This window comes from Ammospiza caudacuta, chromosome 32, assembly GCF_027887145.1.
Source record: "Ammospiza caudacuta isolate bAmmCau1 chromosome 32, bAmmCau1.pri, whole genome shotgun sequence".
NCBI classification, from domain to species: domain Eukaryota; kingdom Metazoa; phylum Chordata; class Aves; order Passeriformes; family Passerellidae; genus Ammospiza; species Ammospiza caudacuta.
In genome coordinates this window covers 4,228,364-4,252,056 of record NC_080624.1, presented here as the reverse complement: position 1 = coordinate 4,252,056, position 23,693 = coordinate 4,228,364, and the positions used below count along the sequence as shown (strand labels likewise).

The 23,693-nt window shown below is 60.8% G+C and overlaps 2 protein-coding genes and 1 long non-coding RNA gene across 3 annotated transcripts; all 3 read right to left on the bottom strand.

Annotated features, from left to right (window-relative positions):
• Positions 1 to 182: 182 nt before the first annotated feature.
• SCYL1 (SCY1 like pseudokinase 1) lies at positions 183 to 9,119 on the bottom strand. The gene is made up of 16 exons (XM_058822335.1): positions 8,887 to 9,119; positions 8,217 to 8,360; positions 7,341 to 7,463; positions 6,907 to 7,121; positions 6,732 to 6,822; positions 6,307 to 6,462; positions 5,461 to 5,619; positions 5,180 to 5,287; positions 4,253 to 4,366; positions 3,492 to 3,647; positions 2,815 to 3,003; positions 1,756 to 1,941; positions 1,427 to 1,622; positions 1,226 to 1,308; positions 959 to 1,154; positions 183 to 321 (listed from the first exon to the last, which is right to left on the bottom strand). Exons 1-16 carry the CDS (start codon positions 9,022 to 9,024, stop codon positions 209 to 211), a joined length of 2,367 nt encoding a protein of 788 aa, XP_058678318.1. The 5' UTR covers positions 9,025 to 9,119; the 3' UTR covers positions 183 to 208.
• A 2,176-nt stretch (positions 9,120 to 11,295) lies between these two features.
• LOC131570036 (uncharacterized) lies at positions 11,296 to 16,054 on the bottom strand. The gene is made up of 2 exons (XR_009275828.1): positions 12,146 to 16,054; positions 11,296 to 12,052 (listed from the first exon to the last, which is right to left on the bottom strand). It is a non-coding gene; the product is annotated as an uncharacterized LOC131570036 (long non-coding RNA).
• Positions 16,055 to 17,967: 1,913 nt separating this feature from the next.
• FRMD8 (FERM domain containing 8) lies at positions 17,968 to 23,533 on the bottom strand. The gene is made up of 10 exons (XM_058822358.1): positions 23,368 to 23,533; positions 22,699 to 22,857; positions 21,757 to 21,858; positions 21,615 to 21,673; positions 21,318 to 21,484; positions 20,768 to 20,956; positions 19,779 to 19,902; positions 19,516 to 19,698; positions 18,729 to 18,933; positions 17,968 to 18,206 (listed from the first exon to the last, which is right to left on the bottom strand). Exons 1-10 carry the CDS (start codon positions 23,423 to 23,425, stop codon positions 18,079 to 18,081), a joined length of 1,374 nt encoding a protein of 457 aa, XP_058678341.1. The 5' UTR covers positions 23,426 to 23,533; the 3' UTR covers positions 17,968 to 18,078.
• Between the last annotated feature and the right edge of the window lie 160 nt (positions 23,534 to 23,693).

Genomic DNA, 23,693 nt, shown 5'->3' with positions numbered 1-23,693 from the left:
CGCGTGGCCCCGCCCCTCGTGCCGCGTGACTCCGCCCCCAGCTCCACGTGCTGGCGCTGTCACGTGTCCCCCTCACGGATTCCCGCCTCCACCGCGCGCCCTCATTGCGGGTCTGGGGGTTTTTATTACCGATCCCCCTCCCCACAAAAAAAAAACCCAAAGGGGATTTTCACCGCAATCCCCTCCTCTAGGACCCCCTCCCCACCCCTCAGTCGAGTTTCCGAGCCCCCAGTTTTTGGGGGCCCCGAGGACCCGCCCGGCGCTTGGCCTCGAGCTCCCGGCGCCGTTGCTGCTCCCGCTGCCGCCGGCCCGGCGGGGGCCCTGAGGAGATACGGAGGTCACCGGGGGAGGGGAAAGGGAAAAACGGGGCTCAGGGGGATCGGGGGCACGAGTGGGGGGACAGGGGTGTCACAAGGGGAGACAGGGGGAGAGTGGTTGGGGGGGTGAGGCCCTGAGGGAGTCCCAGGGAATGGGGGTTCAGGGGGATGGAGGGGTCTGGGGCTTCAGGGGGGAGTCACTGAGGGGGTCTGGGGTCCTAAGGACATTGGGGAGGGGTCCTGGGAGGCTGGAGAGTCCCTCAGGGGCATCGAGAGGTCATGGGGAACGATCCCAAGGGGTTTATGGGGGTCCTGGGGGAGGTTTGGGGAGATCTCTGAGGGTGTCTGGGGGATCAAGGGAGTCTGAGGAGGTTCAGAGGGTCTGGGGGTGTCCTGGGGGTCCCAGGGGGTTCTGGGGGGTCCTGGCTGGGTCTGGGGGGGTCCCGGGGTGGGTCTGGAGATTTCCTGGGGGTCCCAGGTGGGTCTGAGGGGTGTCCTGGGGGTCCCGGGAGGGGTTCTGGGGGTCCCAGGGGTGTCCTGGGGTTGGTCTGGGGGTCCCAGGTGGGTGTCCTGGAGGGGGTCCCGGGGGGATTCTGGGGGTGTCTTGGGTGGGTCTGGGGGTGTCTGAGGAGGGGTCTCACCGTGCTGGCTGGGCAGCGCCTCCCAGGCGTCCTCAGTGCCCCACTCGCCCCCCACCCCCCACCCCCCCTCACCCTCATCACCCCCCCCGGCTGGGGGAGGGGCGCTGGGGGGGGGCTCTGTGGGGGTGGGGGGCTGCGGGGGGGTCCCCAAATCCTCCGGGCTGCTGGTGGGGGGGCTCCGGGGCAGCTCCATGTCCTGGGGGGCGACAGGTGTGATGAGATGGGGAGGGGTCACACTGTGCCCCCCCCCACCCCCCCAAAACTCACCTCCAGACTCCCCCAGTCATCATCCCACCCATCGCCATCTTCCAAGGGGGGCTCCTCGGGGGGGGGCTCCTCGCTGGGGGGCTCTGGGGGGGCAAAATGAGGGCTCAGGGGGGTCCCCAAGGCTGGGGAGGGTCCCCAAGGCTGGAGGGGTCAGGAATTTTTGGGGGGGGGGGGGGGATAAAGAGGGACGGGGTCACTCACCTTTTGGGGGGGCCGCGGGGGTCTCGGCCGGGCTCTGCGGGGGTCCCTGCGTGGGGGGGGGCTGTGCGGGGGCCGCCCCCCCCTCGCCCCCCATCAGGCGGGCGGTCAGGGAGGTGACACCGGTGACAGCCCAGGACACGGCCGCCCCCAGCCCCCCCGCGCCCCCCCCCCGGCACGGCGGCTGCGCTGGGGGTGTCTGTGGAGGGAGGGGAGGGGGTCACGGGGGTGGGGACACCCCCAAAACCACCCCTGTGTGCCCCCCACCCCCTTTCCTCCCCCTATCCCAATTCCCTCCCATTTCCCTGACCTTCATTTCTCCCCCTTCCCACAATTTTTGGGCCCTCCCTCGCAATTTTTGGTCCTCTCCCCATGATTTTTGGACCTTTTTCCTCCAATTTTTGGCCCCCTCCCCACAATTTTTGCCCCCCCCGCAGTTTCTCACCGCCCTCCTGGACCCCCCCGGCCTCGGCCGCCGCCTCCAGTTGCTCCAGGAAGCTGCGAATGGCCCGGAACGCCTGAGGGGGCGGGGCAAAGGGACCCCAAAAGTGAGAGACCCCCCAGGACCCCCCCCCCCCCCCCCCACCCTTCATAGCCCCCTGGCCCCCCCAAGGAGTCACTCAGTTTCTCCGGGACCCCTCCCTCAAATTGCTGTGGGACCCCCCCTCAGCACCCCCTGCTTTGAGACCCCCCCTCAGTGCGACCCCCAACCCATTTCATTGGGACCTGCAGCACCCAAACCCCCTCCCCAATTCCTCTGTGTTCCTTCCCCCTCCAAAACCCCCTCCCCAAATCCTCTGTGTCCCTTCCATCCCCCCAGAACCCCCTCCCCAATTCCTCTGGGTCCCTCCCCAGCACCCAAACCCCCTCCCCAAATCCTCTGTGTCCCTTCCATCCCCCCAAAACCCCCTCCCCAATTCCTCTGGGTCCCTCCCCAGACCCCTCCCCAATTCCTCTGTGTCCCTTCCATCCCCCCAGAACCCCCTCCCCAAATCCTCTGTGTCCCTTCCATCCCCCCAAAACCCCCTTTCCAATTCCTCTGCATCCCTCCCCAGCCCCAAAGCCCCCTCCCCAAATCCTCTGTGTCCCTTCCATCCCCCCAGAACCCCCTCCCCAAATCCTCTGGGTCCCTTCCATCCCCCCAGAACCCCCTCCCTAATTCCTCTGGGTCCCTCCCCAGCACCCAATCCCCCTCCCCAAATCCTCTGTGTCCCTTCCATCCCCCCAAAACCCCCTCCCCAATTCCTCTGTGTCCGTCCCCTACACCCAGACCCCTCTCCAATTCCTCCAGCTCCCTCCCCACACCCAGACCTCTCCCCAAATTCCTCCAGTCCCCTCCCCAGTCCCCAAACCCCCTCCCCACATTCCCCCAGCCCCCTCCCCGCCCTGACCTGCTGCCGCACCCCGGGGTGGGGGTCCACGGTGAGGGCGCACAGGGGGGGCAGCACCCGGGTCGCCACCTCGGGGGGGGCGTAGCAGCCGTGGGTGGCGGCGAAGGCGGCGACGGCCGCGGCCCGGGCGGGCGGGAACGGATCCCGGGTGGCCCGGGCCAGGGCGGGGGCCAGGACCCGCCGGCGGGTCTGGGGGACACGGGACAGTCAGGGGGACACGGGGGGACAGGGAGAGGGGACAGGGAGAGGATACAGGGTCTGGGGGACACGGGACAGTGAGAGGGGACAGGGAGACACAGAGAAGGGGACAGGGAACAGTGAGAGGGGGAACAGGGTGGAGGAACAGGGAGGGGGGAAAAGGGGACAGTGAAGGGAGGGGACAAGGGACGGTGAGGGGGAACAGGGGACAGGATCTGGGGGGTGACAGGGGGACAATGAGGTGGAACAGTGAGGGGAGGGGACAGGGGAAAAGGGTCTCAGGTGGCCCAAACCAAGGTAAGGGGGTCTGGAGAGGGGCACAGGGGAAAATGGGTACTGGACCAGTGTAGGGGGATTTTGGGGGGGCTCAGGGGGTCTCGGAGCTCACCTGGGCGGGCAGGTGGGGGGCCAGGCGCCCCAGGCACAGCGTGGGGGTTATGGGGGGATTCAGAGGGGGTTCAGGGGGTCTCGGAGCTCACCTGGGCGGGCAGGTGGGGGGCCAGGCGCCCCAGGCACAGCGTGGCGTTGCAGCGCAGGGGTCCCAGCGCGTCCCCCCCCTGCACCCGCAGCAGCAGCCGGGGCAGCTCCCCCCCCCTGCGCCCCTCCCCCAGCTTGGGCGCCAGCAGCACCATGGACTGGGGGGGGGGGGGACAAACAGAGGGGGGGGGTCAGGGGGCACCCCCAGATGGGATTTGGGGGGCATTCAACCCATTTGGGGGTGCCCAGGTGGTTGGGGGAGTCCCATCTCACCCATTTTGGGGGTGCCCGGGTGGATTTGGAAGGATGTTCTTGGGTTATTGGAGGGGGCTCCAGGTGATGGAAAAGTCCCACCCATTTTGTGGGGGTCCCACTCAGTCCCACCCATTCTGGGGGTCCCCAGGTGGATTTGGAAGGACGTGCTTGGGTTATTGGGGGGGTCCCCACTGATTCCCACCCATTTTAGGGGGGGTTCCCACTGATTTCCACCCATTTTAGGGGGTCCCCACTCAGTCCCACTCATTTTGGGAATACCCAGGTGGTTTGGGGGTGTCCCCAGGTGGGTTTGGGGGTCGTTACTTGACTTTTTAAGAAGTCTCCAGGTGGTTTTGAGGGATCGCCAGGTAACTTCTGGGGGAGTCCCAGGAGGTCTGGGGGGCCTGGGTGATTTGGGGGGGTTCCCAGGAGATTCTGTGGGTCCTGGGTTATTTTTGGGGAGCGTTCCCAGGAGATTTGGGGTGTCCAGGATGATTTTGGGGCTCACCTTGACCGTCTGCTCACGGATGGCCGGGTTGGAGTCCAGGAACCCGTGGGCGACGTGGGGGAAAATTTGGGAATCCACCGTGGCCTCAGGCAGGAACTCGATGTACTCCTCGAGCTGGGGAGGGGTGTGAGACCCCTGAACACCCCCAGGGACCCCAAAAACCCCAATCACCCCCCCAGGGACCCTCCCAAAGCTCCTCTGAGTTCATGGACCCCTCCCAGTCCCCCCAAACCCCATAGACACCCCCCAGTTCCTCCCAGTCCCCTCCCAGTGCTCCCAGTCCTTCCCAGCCCCATCTCAATTCCACCCCATTCCCTTCCCATTCCCATCCCAGTCCCTCCCAGTCCTTCCCAGTCCCCTCCCAGTTCTCCCCAGTCCCATCCCAGTCCCTCCCAGCCCCATCCCAGTGCTCCCAGCCCCATCCCAGTCCCTCCCAGCCCCATCCCAGCGTTCCCAGCCCCATCCCAGTCCCTCCCAGTCCTCCCCAGTCCCCTCCCAGTTCTCCCCAGTCCCATCCCAGTCCCTCCCAGCCCCATCCCAGTGTTCCCAGCTCCATCCCAGTCCCTCCCAGCCCCATCCCAGTGCTCCCAGTCCCTCCCAGTGCTCCCAGCCCCATCCCAGTGTTCCCAGCTCCATCCCAGTGCTCCCAGTCCCTCCCAGTGCTCCCAGCCCCATCCCAGTGTTCCCAGCCCCATCCCAGTGCTCCCAGTCCCTCCCAGTGCTCCCAGCCCCATCCCAGTGTTCCCAGCTCCATCCCAGTGCTCCCAGTCCCTCCCAGTGCTCACCAGCCCCATCCCAGTGTTCCCAGCCCCATCCCAGTCCCTCCCAGCCCCATCCCAGTGTTCCCAGCTCCATCCCAGTCCCTCCCAGCCCCATCCCAGTGTTCCCAGCTCCATCCCAGTGCTCCCAGTCCCTCCCAGTGCTCACCAGCTGCAGCAGGCGCAGGCGCAGGCCCCGCTCAGGGGACGAGAAGAGCCGGACGAGGATGGGGACGATTCGCTCCTGGTACTCGGGGGGCTCCAGGACCTTCGCCACCTGGGGGGGCACTGGGGGGTTACTGGGGGGCTCTGGGGGTTACTGGGGGGGGGATTTTGGGGGTCCCACCTGCAGCAGGGAGGGTGGGGAGGTTGTGGGTGGGATTTTAGGGGTCAGGGAAGTTTTAGGGTGGGATTTTGGCTTTTAGGGGAGTATTTTGAGGGGTGTCCCACCTGCAGCAGCGGGGGCAGAGCACTGGCATCGGCGCTGCCCAGCTCCAGGGCCTCGAGCAGCCTCGGGAGCAGCTTGTGCCTCCGGAAGGGCCCCGGCAGGGACTCCAGGAGAGGCGGCAGCTCCTGCAGGAACGTCCGGCGCTCCGAGGGGTCCCGCACCTGCCAGGGGGGCCCAGAAACACCCACCGGGTCAGGGGCGACAGGGATGAAGATGAGGAAGAGGATGAAGGAATAGGAGTGAGAAGGATGATGATGAGGGGACAGGGATGGGAATGAGATGAGGATGGAAGAGTAGGGATCAAAGGATGAGGATGAAGGAACAGGAATGAACATAGGAATGGGATGAGGATGAGGATGAAGGAACGGATCAGGAGACAGCGATAGGGATGAGGATGATGATGATGGGGAAAAGGAACGGGAACGAGCACGAAGATGAGGAGACATGGATGGGAGCGAGGTGAGGATGGAAGAGCAGGGATCAAGAGATGAGGATGAGGATAAAGGAAAAGGAATGAACATGGGAACGGACGAAGATGAGGATCAAGGAATGAATCAGGAAACAATAGGGATGAGGATGATGATGGGGATGAGGAGCACAATGATGAAACAGGGATGAGAATGAGGCTGAGGACAATAAAAAGACAGGAATGAACATGGGAATGGGATGAGGATGAAGGAATAATTCAGGAAACAGTGATAGGGATGAGGATGATGATTATGATGGGGACAGGGAAAAGGAACAGGAGCGACCACGAAGAAGAGAAGGCAGGGATGAGGATAAAAGCACAGGAATTAACGTGAGGATGAGTATGAAGGAACAAGGATGAAGCGAGGCTGAAGGCACACCTGGAAGTGCTCGAGGAAGAGCCCGGTGCGCACCAGGGCACAGGCCAGGAAGGCTCCAGGGCGCTGCAGCCGCTCCAGGAGCGGCCCCGGGCCCGGCCGGGCCCCCGGATCCGCTGCCACCAACTCCGAGAAGGGCGGGATGAGCCCAGGGGGCAGCTGGGGGACACAGGGGGGACACGGGGTCAGGGACACCCCGAGGGCTGGGGGGACAGGGGACAAAGGGGGGACACAGGGTTAGGGACACCCCAAGGACTGGGGAGACAGGGGGGACACGGGGTCAGGGACACCCCGAGGGTGGGGGTCGAGGGGGGACCCCTGAGCCTGGGGGTGAGCAGGAATTTGCTGAATCCACAAGCCTGGGGGGATCCCGGGGGTTTGGGGGTGCCCAGGGGGTCCCCAGGATTTTTTGGGGAGGGGTCCCTGACCTTGCCGAAGCTGCGCAGAGCCCCCGGCCGGGGCAGGGGTCCATTGAAGACCTCCCAGATGAGGCAGCCCAGGCGCCACATGTCCCCTGCCCTGGGGGGGCCGTGACAGTGGGGAGGGGGCACAGGGGACCCCCGTGGTCCCCTGAACCCCTCCAATGCCACCTCCCCAACTCACCAGGGGTCCCCCTTCCCTCGGGAGGGGTCGCTGAGCTCGGGGGGGTCCTGGGGCCGGGGGGGGTCACTGGGGGCGCGGGTGGGGGTCCCCTCACTGGTGGCCGCCACCCTCTCGAGCCCCCCCAGCTTCCACTCGCCCCCGGGGTCCACGAAGACGGCGTCGAGTCCCAGCGCGTGGTGAACGAGCCCCGAGACCCCCAGGAACGCCAGCGCCGTCTGGGGGGGGCAAAAGACCCCCCAAAATCGGTAACCCCCCCTCAGAAAACAGGCCCATCCCACCCAGGAGCCAAAAACATCTCAACCCCCCCCCCCGGATCCCAGAATACCCCAAGATCCCAGAGACTCCCCCCAAGATCACGGGGATCCCCCCACCCACCTGGGCCCACCCAGAGCTTGGGGTCCTCCCAAAGGTCTCAGGGACCCCCCCCCCCTCACCAGCAGCCGCTGCAGCCCCCAGGCCACCTCCTGCTCGCCCGAGTCCCCGCTCGGGGGGTGCAGCCGCAGGTGCCGCCGCAGGGGCGTCACGGCCTCTGTCACCAGGTACAGGCACTGCTCCGTCTGGGGGGGACACTCGGGGTCACCCCCATGTCCTCCTGTCACCCCCTGTGTCCCCCCAAGCCTTTGTGTCCCCCCTTTGTCCCCTCGCTGTCCCCACCATTCCTGTCCCCCAATGTTCCCCCAGTGTCCCCCTGTCCCCTCCTGACCGCTCATTCCCCCTGTCACCATTGTCCTTCCAATGTCCCCCCACAATGTTCCCGTCCCTTCGTGTCCCTCCCACTCACCCCCATCCCCTCACTCCCCCAATGTCCCTGTAATTCCCCCAGTGTCCCCACTGTCCCCCTGTCCCCTCAATGTCCCCATGTCCCTGTAACTCCCCCGGTGTCCCCATCTCCCCCTGGCTGCTCGTTCCCCCTGTCACCATTGTCCCCATGTCCCCACCCAGTGTCTCCATCTGTTCATGTCCCCCCATGTCCCCCCACAATGTTCCCATCCCTTCGTGTCCCCCACACTCACGCCCATCCCCTCACTCCCAAAATGTCCCCCCATGTCCCTGTAACTCCCCCAGTGTCCCCACTGTCCCCGCAATGTCCCCAAGTCCCTGTAACTCCCCCAGTGTCCCCCTGTCCCCTCCTGACCGCTCATTCCCCTTGTCACCACTGTCCTCCCGTTGTCCCCTGTCCCCACGATGTCCTCACGTCCCCCTGCAATGTCCCCATCCCTTCATGTCCCTCCACTCACCCCCATCCCCTCACTCCCCCCATGTCCTGTGACCCCCCCACATTGTCCCCACATTGTCCCCACTCCTGTCACCTCCAGGCTGTCCAGGTAGCCCAGGATGTTGGGGTGCCGGAGGCTGCGGAGCCGCTTCAGCCCCGCCCGGGCCAGCGCGGTGGCCCCGGGATCCACCCCCGGGCCCAGGCTGTGGGCAAACACCGACACCGGAGCGCCATCGGCCTGGGGACACGGCGACAGTCGGGGGACATCGCGACAGGCAGGAGATATCGCGACAGGCAGGGGACAGGGCGGGGAATAGCACAGGGGAAAAGGGGGGGACACTGTGGGGACACGCGGGGCCGGAGTAACGACAGGACAGGGGGACACGAGGGGACAGATGGAGATGTGGGGACAGCGGTGACACGGGGATGGCGACACCTGGGACCTCGCGATGGGGGACACGGGGGTGGCATGGGGGGACAAGCGGTGACGTGGAGGGGACATTCGGTGACGTGGGACAGGTGACAGCGAGAGCTGGGGCACAAAGGGACACCGGAGATGGGGACACCGACGGTCACCGGAGATGGAGACACCGGAGATGGGGACACCGGAGATGGGGACACCGAGGGTCACCGGAGATGGGGACACGGAGGGGACGGGGGTCGCGGGGACATGGGGGGGACTCGGGGCAGGGATGGCGGGGTCGTGGCCATGCGGGGACAGGGAGGGGACACACGAAGGGACCCCCACCCCGACAATCCCCCACCTTGCGGCGGCCCCGCAGCAGCCGCCAGAGCGGGGCCGGGGCCGCGGGGTCCGGGAGCGGCTCCGCCTCGGGATCCGCATCGGGCGGGCCCAGCTCGAACGGGAAGTCCCGCACCGGGTCCCGGGAGAAGAGCCACATGGCGGGGCCGGGGCCGGGCCCGCGCTCCCGGGGCTCCGAGCGGCTCCCGGGGCCGGAGCGGGCCCGGAGGAAGCGGCGGCGGCGCCGGGCGGGAGGATCCGGTGACGGACCTGGGAGGCGGGGCCTCGGGGAGCCAATGAAAGGCCAAGGGCGGGGTCTGGATGAGCCAATGAGAGAGCGGGGGTGGAAAACGGGAGGAGCGAAGGGCGGGGAGCGGAAGAGCCAATAAGGGGCTGGGGAGTGGCCAAAAAGAACCAATGAGAGGCCAGGAACGAGGAATGGGCGGGGCGGAAAAGGGACGAGGCCAAAACCAGAGGGAGGGGCGGGGCTTGTAAAGGACACGCGGCAGGAAGCGGCGGTGACGTCACCAAGCGGACCCAGCCGACGCTGCTATGACGTCAGGGGCCACAGGCAATGACGTCATATGCAGCTATCACCCCCCCCTCCCCCAGCCCCAATGACGACACAAGGCAAGTCGGGACTCTGCAGTTTATTGATCACTGAAGGTCCCTGTCACGATATGGGGAGTCCCGTCGCGATAACGGGGATTCACAGCGATTACAGCAGCCCCTCATGGTCCTGTATCCTTGGCACAGGGGCCCTGTCATGATACAGGAGCACTGTCACAATATGGGGGTCCTTTATTGATCCTCCTCTTCAGAGCGATCCAGGGTCCTGTCACGATACAAAGCCCTTGCAGAACGTGGGTTCTTATCACGATAAACAATCCCTGTCGTGATATGGGGCACCCCCTGTCCTGGTACTGTGGGGCTCTGGGAAAATGAGGAGCAGGGGGTCCCTGTCGCAATAAGGAGTCCCTGTCACGATATGAGCGGCCCTGTTACCAAAAGGGGTCCCTGTCATGGGATCAACCCCCCCTTCACCATGGGTCACCCAAAGCTATGTGAATAAATGGCAATGGGTCCTTATCGCAATGCAGGGGCTCCTGTCGCGATATGAGATCCCTGCCGGGATATGGGGCTCATCCCTTTCTCTGGTTTGTGAGATCCCCAAGTCAAGGAGGAGAAATGGGGGACCCCTACCATGATATGGGGCTCCCTGTCATGATGAGGGGATTTCTGTCGCGATATGGGGGTCTCTGTCGCGATAGGGCCCCAGGCCAGCAGCAGCGGCGCCGCGGGGGGTCGAACCCCGCCCCGGGGGGTCCCGGGGGTGCCACCACCGGCGCCTTTTGCTTTTTTTTCGGCCTTTTTGGGTCCAGAGGAGAAAAAGCAAAACCTGAGAAAACCAAGGAAAAGTTTTCTCAGGAAAAGAAAAAACCTCCCGAAACGGGAAAAATAAAAACTAAAAAAAAAACCTCCCCAAAACAAGTCTGGCCCCGCCCCACGCGATTTGGGGCAAAATGTGGGGAATTTGGGGCCAGAACACACCCAAAAATGGGTGGTTTGGGGGGTTTGGGGCCCAGCAGGTGCCCCCGGCGCAATTTGGGCGGAGAAATGGGGATTTTGGGTCAGAGTCATGGCCCAGACGCAAAACAGACTCAGAAACGGGGATTTGGGGTCACAGGCGCGTTCCGGTCGCAAAATCAGGCCAGAAATGGAAATTTAGGGCGCAAAATGGGCTCGGCTCGGGAGATTTGGGGTTAATCCCGCGCCCCCGGCGCACAACGAGGTCAGAAACGGGGATTTGGGGTCGGCCGCGCGATCCGGGCGCAAAATGGGCTCAGAAACGGGGATTTGGGGCCGATCGCGCGCCCCCGGCGCAGACTTAGCTCCGGAACGGGGATTTTGGGGTTAATCACGCGCCCCCCTCGCATCTTGGGCCGAGAACGGGGGATTTTGGGGTCGGCGCGTCCCGGGGCCCCGCCGGTACTTACTCTGCTGGCTCACCTTTTCCTGCCTCTTTATTTTGGGGGGAATTTCTAGTTTTTAAGCCTTTTTTTGGAGCAAATTGTCCATTTTGGGGCGAATCAAGGCGGTTTTGGCACTGTCACTGTGGGGAGGGGAGAGAGACAACACCCAACCCCCCATCCCCAACGCCTGCTCCTCCATCCCTTTGTTTTGGGGGAAAATCCAGGGGAAATGGTTCAAAAGCTCCTCCCCCTCCCAAGGCACCACGCAAAGGCGCTGACTAAGCATTTTTTTGGGTGAAAAACCCCTGGTTTTGGTTTAAATTCCCAGATGGGGGCGGGCCCTACGAGCAGCGCATTCTGAGGCAATTTTAGCAAATTTGGGGGTTTTTTTAAGGGGGGGGGCAAAGCAGCCAAACCCAAAGCTCCCTCTCCTCCCCTTCCATCCCTGGAGTGGCCCATTTTGGGGTGAAAGCGGCACAAATACCAATTTCTGGCTCCCTACTGTTCCTGCAGACCCTGATTTGGGCTTTTTTGCCCCATTCTGGCTCTTGGAGGCTCCTCTGGCGGGGGCAGGGCCGGCGGGGCTGCAAAAAACACCCACGAGACCCCCCCCACACACACACACCCTGTCAGCACAATCCGTTTTTTTGGGGGGAAAAGCGGCCGAATCGGTCAAACCGCCCGAAGGTCGCGGTTTTCCGCCGGTTTTGGGGGGATTTGGGGTCGGGAGGTGCCCACATGCCACGTCCGGGGGGGTCCCTGCGCTCCCCCCGCCTCCCGACGCCCCAAACCGGCCGAAATCGCCCCAAATCCGCCGCCCCTCCCCCCACCCCACCCGCGCGGGTCCGGGGGAGGGGGGGGGCTCAGGGTGGGGGGAGGGGCGCACCCGGTACCTGCCACCGCCGATTTTGGGGGGTTTTGCCTCAAATTTGAGGCTTCCCCGCCCCTTGATCGCTCCTACACTTACTCGTTTTGGGGACAAAAGTCTAAATTTAAGCATTCCTGCTGCTGGTTTTGGAGAAAAAACCTGAAAACATGATTATTGTCCCCTCCCCCCACGCCTGCTCCAGCCCCTCCCTCCAAGGGGTTTTTGGGGGGGGGGTTTTACTTTTTGTTTTCCTAAGGAAATCTCCTGGAGCCTCATTCCTGCTCTTCCAGCTTCACTTTGGGGTAAAAAAGCTTCTTTTTGATGCTGCTGACTCCTCTCACTTGCGGCTGCGGAAAGGGCGGAAAACACCCCAAAACCGCCCCCTACCCACCAAAAACAAACCGACCTCCCCAAAAAAATGAAATTAAATCGACTCTTACTTCTCTGCATACCCCAGATCTGGGGTTTTTTTCCTCAAATCCCTGTTGGAATCTCCTGAGCGCGTTTTGAGTGCAGACTGGCCTTTTCTGGTTAAATCCTCTTTTTTTTTTTTTTTTCCCTTTCCTCGGCTTTTTCTCACCGTTTTTTTGCCTTTTTTTCCCTGCGTTTTGCTGCTTCCCTGAGGGGGAAAAAAACTCGAGACACCCCTCCCTCTTTCCCCACTCCCTCCCAAAAAGAAAAAATACAAAAAACATTTCTTTGATCATTTCTCTCCCTTTTTTTTTTTTTTTTTTATCACCGGCCCCTCCCGCGCGACGCCTTTGGGATAAAAACAAAAGATTTCGGACACTTACTGAGCGGCGCCGGCGGGAGCGGCGGAGCCGGAGGGCGCTGGACGAATTTGGGGGGTTTTCCCCATTTCTGGGGAGTTTAATAGAAAAAGGGGGAAGGGGGAGGGGCGACGGCGGCGGCGCCTGAAACGACAGAACCCCAAAACCCCCCAAACCCCCCCAAATTCCCAAACCCCCGAGGGGGGTGGGGCCTCACCCGGCCGCTGCCTCCGGCTCCGTTTGGGGCATTTTCCTCAAATTCCTCAATTTTCCTGGCTCCGGGACCCAAATTGGGATTTTTCTTCCTTTTTCTCCCTTTATCCTTCTTTTTTTCATTATTTTTCGCTTCTATTTTCTCCTCTAAATCCTCTTTGATTTTCCTCTCTTCTATTCTCTTCTATTTTCTCTCTTCTGATTTTTTCCCTGTTTTCTTTCACTTCCATCTTCTCAAAATTTTCAGCACTTGTGTTTTTCTTTTTTTCAATAATTTTCTATTTTCTAGTTTCATTTTTCCCAATTATATTATTTCCAACTGCATTTTTTTTAATTTAGTTTTCAGTCTATTTTCATTTTTTCTATTATATTTTCTATATTCTTCTATTTTCTATTTGTTCGATTTTCATTGTTCTAATGTCTTCTATTTTCTCAAAGTTTCTAATTTTTTTCTAGTTTCTTCTATTCTCCAATTTCTTCTCTTTATTTTTCTATTTTCTATTTTCTTTTTTTCATTTTTTTCTATGCTTTTTCAATTTTCTTTTTTCCAATTTCTATTTTTTCAACTTTGTTTCTTTTTTCTATTTTTTCTAATTTTTCCTGATTTTCTTCTATTTTCTCTCTCTTTTTTGTTTTATTTTCTGTCTTTCTGCCTTTTTTTCCTCTCTTCTTTCTGCTCCTCCCTTGCTCAACTGCCGCCATTTTACCAAAAAGTCCTTTTTTTCCTCCCTGATGGGGCCACTGCGAAGAAAAACTTTCCTTTCCCTGCCGACTCCATCTTCACTCTTCAGTTTTCCTGCTCTTCCCTCAAAATTGGCTCCTCTCAATCCATCCTGATCCTGAAAATGCCGCATTTCACCCCAAACCGGCCGCCCCCGTCTGCGCTGCCCGGCCCGGCTCCACATGGGGACAAAACTACATTTTTAAAAAGCTTTAAAAGCTTTTTTTAAAATAAAATTGAATTTAGGAGCTTTTTTAGCAGAAAACAGCGTATCAAGCGCTTTTTCTTTCTTTAAATTAAAGAGGCTTAAAAAGCTCTTTTTAAAATCAAATCGCCCCAGCTTAGCTCCGGCTTTTTGAAAATATCACATTAGGATATTTTAAGAATTAAAGAGCTGCGAGAGCTGCATTTTCTCCCAGAAATCGGCTTTGAAAGCAGCGATTTCTTAAAAACCAGCCTTAGAAGTTTCGGTTTGAATAAAAACCAGCTTTAAGAGCTTTTTTAAGGTTTTTCATTCAGTTTTTTCAATTAAAAGTGCCCCGGCTCGCCCTGGCTTTTCCCATTAGTGGAATCGCCGCAATTTAAAGATTTTTATAGAAACAAAGCAGCTTTAAGAGCTCAGTTTTCCATAAAGGAAACATCTTTTGTCTCTTCTCCTTAAATAAATATTTAAGAGCCGCTTTTATGAAATAAAGCAGTCCTAGGAGTTCTTTCTATGAAATATCGCAGCTTTAAGAGCTTTTCACAGGCAATAAAGCCTATTTTCGAGCTCTCGGAAGGAAATAAAGCCATTTTAGGAGCTTTTTTTGTATAAAATCGAGCAGCTCTAAGCGGTTTTGGGCCGAATTTGGGCGGTTTCGGGGCTGGTTCTCGGCCGGGCGCAGCCGGTGCGGGGCCCTCCCTTATAAGCGGCCCAGCCCCGCCCCCGCGGGGGCGACAAAATAGTCCCTTAAAATCGCCAAAAAAGGGCAGCAACCCCCAAAATCCCCCCCAAAATCCACCGCCCGCATGGTGAAAAAGCTTCTTTTTTCATTATTTCACTTTTTTAACCCTTTTCTTCGATTTTTTCCCCTCAGAAACTGCGCCCCCGTCCCCCCCGTGGCCGTGGGCCTTCGGCCGGCCCACGCGGTCTAGCACGAAAATGGTTAAATTTAACAGAGGTTTTTTTGTTCGGTTTGGCCGATTCTGCCCTAAAATCCCTTGCTTCAACCTTCCTGGGTGGTTTTAGAGGGTTTTTTGTTTTGTTCTTTATTCATTCATTTTACTCAGGTTTTTGCTTTTGCTGCGTCACCGAGCTGGGCCGCTGCCAAAAAGGCGCCGTTTCTCCTCAAAAGGGCCACAAATCTTGGGTGGAAAAAAAGTTTTTGAAGGAACACAGACCCCAAAGCCCAAATTTTCACCATTTTTTGTTCCCCAAAAAGCCCAAACAACCCTTTTTAAACCCTTTTTTTCCACCATGATACAGCACAGCCCTAACCACCATTTTTATTTCCTTTTTTACGACAGACATGCTTCAAAATCTTTGTGTTTCGCCCAATTTCAGGCCATGCTGAGTCATGGAAGTGTCTATTTTCAATAAGGGGGATAAACCCCCACTATTTTGATGCACTTTAAGGCATTTTTAGGCAATTTAAAGCACTTTTTTTGGCATTTTGAGGCGTTTCCGGGCAGGAAATGACACCCCAAAAAATGCTGGCAGGGAGGGGACAACCCCCCTCCCCAACCTTTTAATTATCATTCATTAAAGCTGCTCTGGGGCTAATTAAAGCTGCTGACGAAAACAATGAGGCATTTTGGGGGTGTGGGAGGAGCTGTTCCGACATTTTTTGGGGCGTTTCCTGCGGGAGAAAATATTTCCTTATTGTTATTAATGATTTTCTGGGCTATTCCACCATTAAGGCTCTCTAATGTAATTCTTCCCCCCATTTCAGCTGCTGGAAAAGGCCTTGCACAAAAATACCCTGATTTTATGGAAGGTTTATCTCAATTATCATTTTTACAGCAATAATTCGCCTATGTGCAGCTGGTTTAAGCCCTAATTTAAAATTTAAAATCATTTTAGCAACTCTGACATGGCCAAAGTTCATGTTTTCTGCATCAAAATACCCCAAAAGCTGCTTTTTCCTCAGGAGCTGAGCCTGGAGAGGTCATTTTAAAACATTTTCCTCTAGAAAGATGCTCTTCACCAAATCTTTTGTGTTTCGTAGGGGAAAAAATAGAATAAAAAATCAGTTTTAGATTTTTTTTTTTAAACTAGGATAGCACTAAAGCTTCCAAAGAACCTCAACAGCACTTTAAGGTGAGTTTAAGCCATTTTAGGAGTACAGGACACAGGTTTTGCCCTCAAAAATCACCACTAAACCAAACCCTGCAGCTTCTCAGTTTTTTAAACCCCAATGGCCGCTTTTAAACCCAAATTGGGAGGCTGCCCCTCTAGTCTCCCCAGCCCCCTTTCTTAGGGGGCTTTTGAGACAAAACCACATCAATTCTTCACTCTAAACCCACCATTTCCTTGAGGCTTCCTAGCTTTTTAAAACCCGACTCTTTTTGGCGACTTTTCGCACAAAAATTACCTCACGAAAAGGAGCGCGTGCAGGGGGGGGACTTCATCGCGTCCCCTCCTCCCGGGGCCCCTCAAACCGCGGCTAAATGGGCACAGACTCCCTCCCCACGCTCGCTCCCCTCCCCCACAGCCCCGACTTTCATTCTGCCCCTCCCCCACGCCCATTTACAGGCAAAAAAAAAAGAAAATTGGGGGCGGAAGGATCCGGCGGAAGGAGCCGGCGGAAGGATCCAGCGGCAGGTTCCGGTGTGAAGTGACCTCCGGCCATGTGGCCGGCGGAGGGATCCACGCGCGGAGGGATCCGAGAGTGATGCGGCTCCACACGGAGACCCCGCCCCCTCACCAGGCCCCTCCCTTGGCTTTGCCGCAGTCGCCGCGGGGCGGCGCCGGGTGCGGGAGTGCGGCGTCATCGTTCCGTGCGCTCCGCATTGGGCGGGGGAAGCGCCGAGTCACCTCTGGTGTGTCCGGAGAGGCTAAACGGTTAAAAAATGTCACCCTTTTCTCCTTGGTTTTACCTCAGAAAAGCCCGAATTCCCTTCAGGAAAATGTCATTTGCCTCAGAAATGGCCGACTTCAGTCAGAAAATGACGGATTTCCCTGAGAAAATGTCGTCTGATTTTACCTCATCGATGTCTCACTTCCCTCTGAGACGTCTGGTTTGTCTCAAAAATGTTTGATTTCCCTTAAGAAGTGTCCGATTTGCCTCAGAAGTGTCCTACTTGCTTCTAAACTGTCTTACTTCCCTCACAAATGTCCGATTTGTATTTCAAAAATGCTTCGTTTCCCTCAGAAAGTTCCCCATTTGCCTCAGAAATGTCTTATTTCCCTCAGAAATGTCAAGTTTTACCTCAGAAATGTCTTATTTTCCTCAGAAAAATATAATTTTTATTCAGTCATAACCTGCTCCCCCCCCAAAAATGGCGCCCGCCCACAGGAACGCCGCCATGAGGTGGGGGGGGGACCCGTGTCCTTCACGATTTCCCTCAGATAACATTTATTCCAAAACATTTCTTTATCCTATCAGATATTTTTATTTTCTTCGTTTTTTAGTTTGTAAATTTTGGGTTTCAGAGCAGTTTCTCTGTGATCTTAAGGCCCTGATAACACCGACCCCTCCCACAGCACAAAACTCTCACTGGTTCTTCCTTAAAAAATCCTTAAATTTCCTGAAAGCACCTTAAGAAAATGAAGTTATTTGGGACTGAAGTGGTTTTGCCGCAGAGTAGAGGCGTGTGCGGTTTATGGGTAGAAAATGTGATATTTTTGATAAACGCAGCCCTGCTGGATGGGAAAAGTGAGGAAAATGGGGTTAAATAATGAAATAGGGGGATTTTGGGTGGGTCTGTGAAGGTCCCAAATGGACAACGAGCGATGCCCCAAAGTCAGCAGGACTTGCCCTATAAATAGTGGAATTTGTCCCAAAGGTCTCGTTAGCGCTAATGAGAGGGAGAAGCCCCCCCAGCACAGAAGCCCCTGATGCAGGTGACAAGTGTGACAAGTGTGACAAGTGTGACATGTGTGACACACGCGTGTTGCTGAGTCCCCAGCCCGAAATGGCCGCTGCTGTCACGTGGGGCCGCCATTTGGCTACGTTGGCCCCAAACCCCCCAGAATTGGCCCCAAACCCCCCAGAACTGGCCCCAAACTGCTGCAGCTTGTCCCAAACCCCCCTGAATGGACCCCAAGCCACCTGGAATAGGCCCCAAATCCCCCAGAACTGGCCCCAAAATCTCCCAACTCCCCTGAAAGTGGCCTCAGACCCCCCAGGAACTGGCTGGAAAATGCTCTGCATGATCCAAAATCAGCCCCAAATATCCCAAACTAGATCAAAACTGCTATGAATTAACCCCAAACACCCCAAATAAGTCACAAACCACCCTGAATCAGCTTTGGTCTGCCTCAAACCACCCAAATTGGTATCAAACCACCTCAAACTACTCTGGATTAACCCAAATCAACCCCAAAATGCCCCAAATTTCACCAAACCCTGTCTGGGGAGAAAGGACGGGGGGCAGTGCAGTTTATTGGGGGATGTGAGTACAAAGATGGGGGGGCTTCCAGTGCTCCCAGTGTGAACTGGGAGGGGTTTGGGGGTCTCGGGGGGGCTCAGCCCTGCTCGGAGCCGGCCCCCCCCGTGCCCCCCGCCACGGGGCTGTAGGAGCCGCCCCCGGCCCCCCCCCGGCTGAAGAAGGACGCCGAGCGCCTGGGGGGCTTCACCCGCCGCAGCTCCTGCCCTGGGGGGGGGACATTGGGGTGGGATTTAGGGCAGGATTCACCCCAAGGTCCCTGTCACCACCCATGTCCCTGTGACTGCCCTCCTGTCCCCCTCCTCGACCCCGTGCCCCCTACTGCCCCCAGAAGTTGGGGTCACCCCATGTGTGTGTGTCCCCATGTCCCCCCATGTTCCAGATGTGCTCCATGTCCCCAATGTCCCCGCCGTCCCCCATGTCCTGAACGCCCCCCATGTCCCCGCTGTCCCCCGTGTCTTCAATGTCTCCCATGTCCCTGCTGTTCCCCATGTCCTCGATGTCCCCGCGGTCCCCCATGTCCCCCGTGTCCCGATTGTCCCCGCTGTCCTCCATGTCCCTGCTGTCCTCCATGTCCCTGCTGTCCCCCATGTCCAAAATGCCCCCCATGTCCCGGATGTTTCCCATGTCCCCGCTGTCCCCCATGTCCTCGATGACCCGAATGTCCCCGCTGTCCCCAATGTCCCGAATGTCCCCGCTGTCCCCATGTCGCGCTGTCGCCTGTCGCACCGTCCCGCACGTAGTCGATGGTCGCGAGGCGCTGCAGGCGGGGCCGGGTCACGCTCTCCTGCCGCCGCAAGGGGGCGCCCCGCGCTCCGGCCGCCTCGGGGGGCGTGGCCGCGGCACCGGCGGGGGGCGGGGCCTGTTCCTCGGGGGGCGGGGCCGCCCCGCCCAGCTCGATGCAGCACTCGATGAGGGCGCTCATCAGCTCCGCCTGGGGGCGCTGTCAGCACCAGAGCGACACCCCCCGGGACCCCCCCCAGGGACCCCCAATACCCCCCAGGGAACCTCCCAACCTTCCGCCCCCCAAGACGATCCCCTAGAGACCCCCCCGGAACCCACAAATCCCCTCCACGGAGCCCCAAACCCCTCTGGGACCCCCCCTGTGGGCCCTCAAAACCATCCGGGCCCCCCCCAGGGGACCCCCCAACCTTCCCCTCCAGGATGCTCCCCTAGAGACCCCCCCGGGACCCACAAATCCCCTCCACGGACCCCCAAACACCTCCGGGACCCCGCCCAGGGAACCCCAAATCCACCCCAAAGAACCCCCTCCCCAGGGACCCACAAAACACCCCCAGGGATACCCAAACCAACACCCCTGGGACCCATCTCAGGACCCCCAAACTCACACATAAGGCCTCCAAATTATCCCCAAACCCCCCCCCAACTGACCCTCCCAGGACCCCCAAACACCCCCAAACTGATCCCCCAGGGACCCCCACCCAGCTGCCCCCTGAAGCGCCCCCAAACCTCCGGTGCTCCCCCCAGATTCCCCCTCAGAGCCCTCCACTCGCACCTGTGGGGAGAACACGCGCAGCAATCGGTTCACAGGGGCTCCCTCGTGGTCCCCATCGAACTCCAGCCACAGCTGGGGGGGCTCCGTGGGGTCCCCGTCCTGCCCCGTGGGGTCCCCGTCCTGCCCCACAGCCCCCACCAGCTCCCAGCACAGCTCGGGGTACGTCAGGGACAGCAGCACGTGCTGGGGGGGGGGGGCACGGGGGGGGGGGTCACACACAGAGCCCCCTGACCCCCATCCAGCCCCCCCAGACCCCCCAATACCTTCTGGCGGGGGTCAATGATGGTGACCCCCTCGAGCCCCACGGCCACGCTGACGGGGCGCAGCCCCCCCCGGGCCAGCAGCCCCCCCGACGGACGCTCAATGGCTCCCGGGAAAAAGGCACACCTGGAAAGGGGGGGGGACACACACCTGGGTCACCCCAAACTCTGGGTCCCCCCCAAATTTATGGGGCCCTGGGTCAAGAAGCTGGGGGGGATCCCGGATACTGAGGAAGCTGGGGGTCTAGAAGGAGTCCTGGCGGGCCACTGGGGGTCTCTGGGGGGGTCTCTGGGGCTCAGATTATGGGGGGGTCTCTGGGAGAGCTCCCTGGGGGTCTGTGGGGCTCATTGGGTGTCTCTGGGGGGCAGGGCGGGTGCACGGGGGGGTTCTTTTGGTGTTCCCTGGTAATCTGGGGGGGGGTCTCTGTCAATCTGGGGGTGTCCCTGAGCTCTGCAGGGGTCCCTGGGAGGGGGCTTCGTGAGGTTCCCTGAGGGTCTGGGGGCATCAGTGGGGGATGTCCCATAAAAGGGTGTCCCATTGAAATGTCCCTTTTGGGGTGTCCCTTTTGAGGTGTCCCATTTGAGGTCTCCCTTTCGGGGTGTCCCCTGGGGGTCTCTAACTGGGGGGTGTCCCATTGTGGGGTGTCCCACTGGGGGCTTCCCACTGAGGTCTCCCTTTTGGGATGTCCCCTGGGGGTCTCTAATTGGGGGGTGTTCCTTGTGGGGTATCCCTTTGAGGTGTCCCATTTGGGGTGTCCCACTGAGGTGTCCCTTTTGGGATATCCCCTGGGGGTCTCTAACACCTTTTGGGGTGTCCCATGGGGAGTGTCTTATTGGGGGTGTCCTATGGGGGGTGTCCCACTGAGGTGTCCCTTTTGGAGTGTCCCATTTGGAGTGTCCCATTGGAGGGTATCCCTTTTGAGGTGTCCCCTGGGGGTCTCTAATTGGGGGATGTCCCTTTAGGGGGTCTCTAACCGGTCCCCCCGCCTCACCCGTAGCCGGGCAGGGCGTGGCAGCGCCGCAGGAAGTCCCGGTACAATCCGGCAGGGGGCGCCTCGGGGCCCGGCGCACGCGCAAACGCCTCGAGGAGCCGCTGGGAGGGGCCCGGCTCGCGCGAGCGCCGGAACAGCGCCCCCCAGCGGGCCGGAGGACCCGGCGGCAGCAGCTCCGCCAGCAGCGGCCTGGGGGCGACACCGGGGGTCAGGAGGGACATGGGCGGAACATGGGGGTCGGGGGGTACCGTGGGGCCGCGGGTCCTGTGGGGTGGGGCGGTCCCAGAGGGGTTCCCGTGGGGGGGGTCCCAGGTGTGTGGGGGGGTCTCAACTGGAGGGGATCCCATGAGTGGTCGCATGGGAGGGTCCCAGGTGGAGGCGATACCGTGGGTGGTTGCGTCCCAGGTGGGGGATCACGGGGCTGGTCCTGGGTGGGGTCCCCAGGGGGAGTCCCAGGGGTTCCCTTGGGTGGGGGTCCCATGGGCAGGGGTCCCTTGGGTGGGGGTCCCATGGGCAGGGGTCCCGCGGGCAGGGGCCGGCCGGTGCTGACCGCAGGCTGAGCTCCGTGTGCCGGCCGGGCTCGAAGGGCCCCAGGCGCAGGCGGCAGCTGAGCCCCCCCAGCTCGGCCGCCTCGGGGGGGTCCACGGGGTAGCGCCCCCCCTTGAGCTGCTCCCGCGCCTCCTCATAGAGCAACCGCAGCAGCTCCTCCTCCTGCAGCTGGGAGCCACAGACACCCCCAGGTCACCCAGAGAGACCCCCGAACCACCGCAGAGCCCTCTCTGAACCCCCCCCCCGTGTCCCCCTCCCATGGATCCCCCACCTTGGGGACCCCCCTGTCCCCCCTCACCTCCAGCTCGCGGCTCTTGGGGAAGAACACGTTCCTGCGCAGCTGCAGACACGGCTCATCTGGGGGGGCAGGGGGTCAGTGGGACCCTCGAGGGGACCCTCCTGTCCCCAAAGGGTCCCCCCGCGACCCCCCAGCCCCTCACCTTGGGCGATGGCCGCGGGCGAGCCAAGGCTGAAGCGCAGCAGCAGCTCCGGCCAGTGCCGCACCAGGCGCAGGGGTCGGTGCCGCGGCTTCAGCTGCACCTCTGGGGGGGACACAGGGCTGGCACCCGCTTGGGGACCCCCATGGGGACCCCCGCGGGCATAGGGACCCCCCAACCCCATCCTCCAGGGGATCCTCCTGTCTGTCCCTCATGGGACCCTCCAATGTCCCCTCCTCAGCGAGCAGCTCTGCTCAGAACAGAGCTGTGACCCCATCAACCCCCCCATATCCCCGTGGTCCCATTTCCCTTCTGTGTCCCCATGTCCCCAAGTGTCCCAATGTCCTCCTGTGTCTCCCCATGTCTGTGTCTTGCCTATGTGCATGTCCATCTGTCCCCCCAAATGTCCTCCCTTTGTCCTCCGCTCACTGAGCAGCTCTGACCCCAACCACAGTGTGAGCTGTGACCCCACCATGTCCATGTCCTCCCAATGTCCCCTTGTCCCCCCAATGTCCCCACCGTGGTCCCCAATGTCCCCATGTCCCCCTGTCCTCCCAATGTCCCCCTGTCCCCCCTCACCGAGCAGTTCCCACCCCAAACACAGCGCGAGCTGTGACCCCTCCATGTCCATGTCCCCCCAATGTCCCCCTGTCCCTCCCAATGTCCCCAATGTCCCCAATGTCCCCATGTCCCCCCCTGTCCCCCCGTCCCTCCATGTCTCCATGTGTCCCCATGTGTCCTCATGTCCCCCTGTCCCCTCTGTCCCTCCTCACCGAGCAGCTCCGACCTCAACCACAGCCGCCATGTCCAGCTGTGACCCCGCCATGTCCACGTTCCCCCCAATGTCCCCCTGTCCCCCCATGTCCCCCCAATGCCCATATCCCCCTGGCCCCCCATGTCCCTGTGTCCCCCCGTGTCCCCCCATGTCCCCCTGTCCCCCCTCACCGAGCAGCTCCGACCCCAACCACAGCGCGAGGGCGTCGCTGGCGGCGGGCGGGAGGCGCAGCGCCCCCTGCAGGCGGCGCAGCAGCTCCGCGGCCGTGGGGCCCGGGGGCGGCTCCAGCGGCAGCGGCAGCGCCGACCCGTCCGGCAGGTACAGCAGGGCTGGGGGCGCCGGGGGGCGTGAGACCCTCCCGGAATCCCCGCATAAACCCCAGGATCATCACATAACCCCCGAGACCCCCACACACCCCCGGGACCCCCACACAACCACTGGCATCCCCGCAACTGCCAACAACCGCCCCTCTCCGCACTGACACGGCCCCGACCCGTCCGGCAGGTACAGCAGGGCTGAGGGCGCCGGAGGGCGTGAGACCCCCACGCGGGGAACCCCAAACCCATTCGAGACCCGAGACCCCCACCCAGGGAACCCCAAACCTCCCCCGGGACCCCTCCCCCCCAGACTGACACACCCGCGGGACACACCCAAAGGACGCACGGGGGGGTCCCACGGCCACGCCCTCCCCCAGACCACCCCCCCAAAGTGTCCCACGCCCCCCCCCGGGGGTCTCACGGCCCCCAAAGCTCCCCACACCCCCCACCCACGGGGGTCCCACGGCCACGCCCACACCCGGATTCGCGGCCCCGCCCCCTCCCGTGGCCCCGCCCCCTCACCGGCGGCGCCCGGCGGGGCGGACGCGCCTTCCCCCTCCGCCTCCCCCTCCCCGTCCATGAGCGGGGTCACGGGGGGGTCACCGTGGGGTCACCGCGGGGTCACCGCTGCGCGCGCTCCTCGCGCCGGTCCCGCGCGCGGGGCGGAAGCGCCACGGGTGGGCGGAGGGGGCGGGGACGATAGGATGACGTCATTTTGAGGGCGGGGCCCGGGAGAGGGGGGAGAGGCGCCCCCTGGCGGAGGGGAGGGCTGGGACCCCTCCCCGGGGGGAGTTTGGGGGCTCCCGGTGGATTCGGGGGGTCCCGGGGGCGGCGCAGGAAGAGGCGGA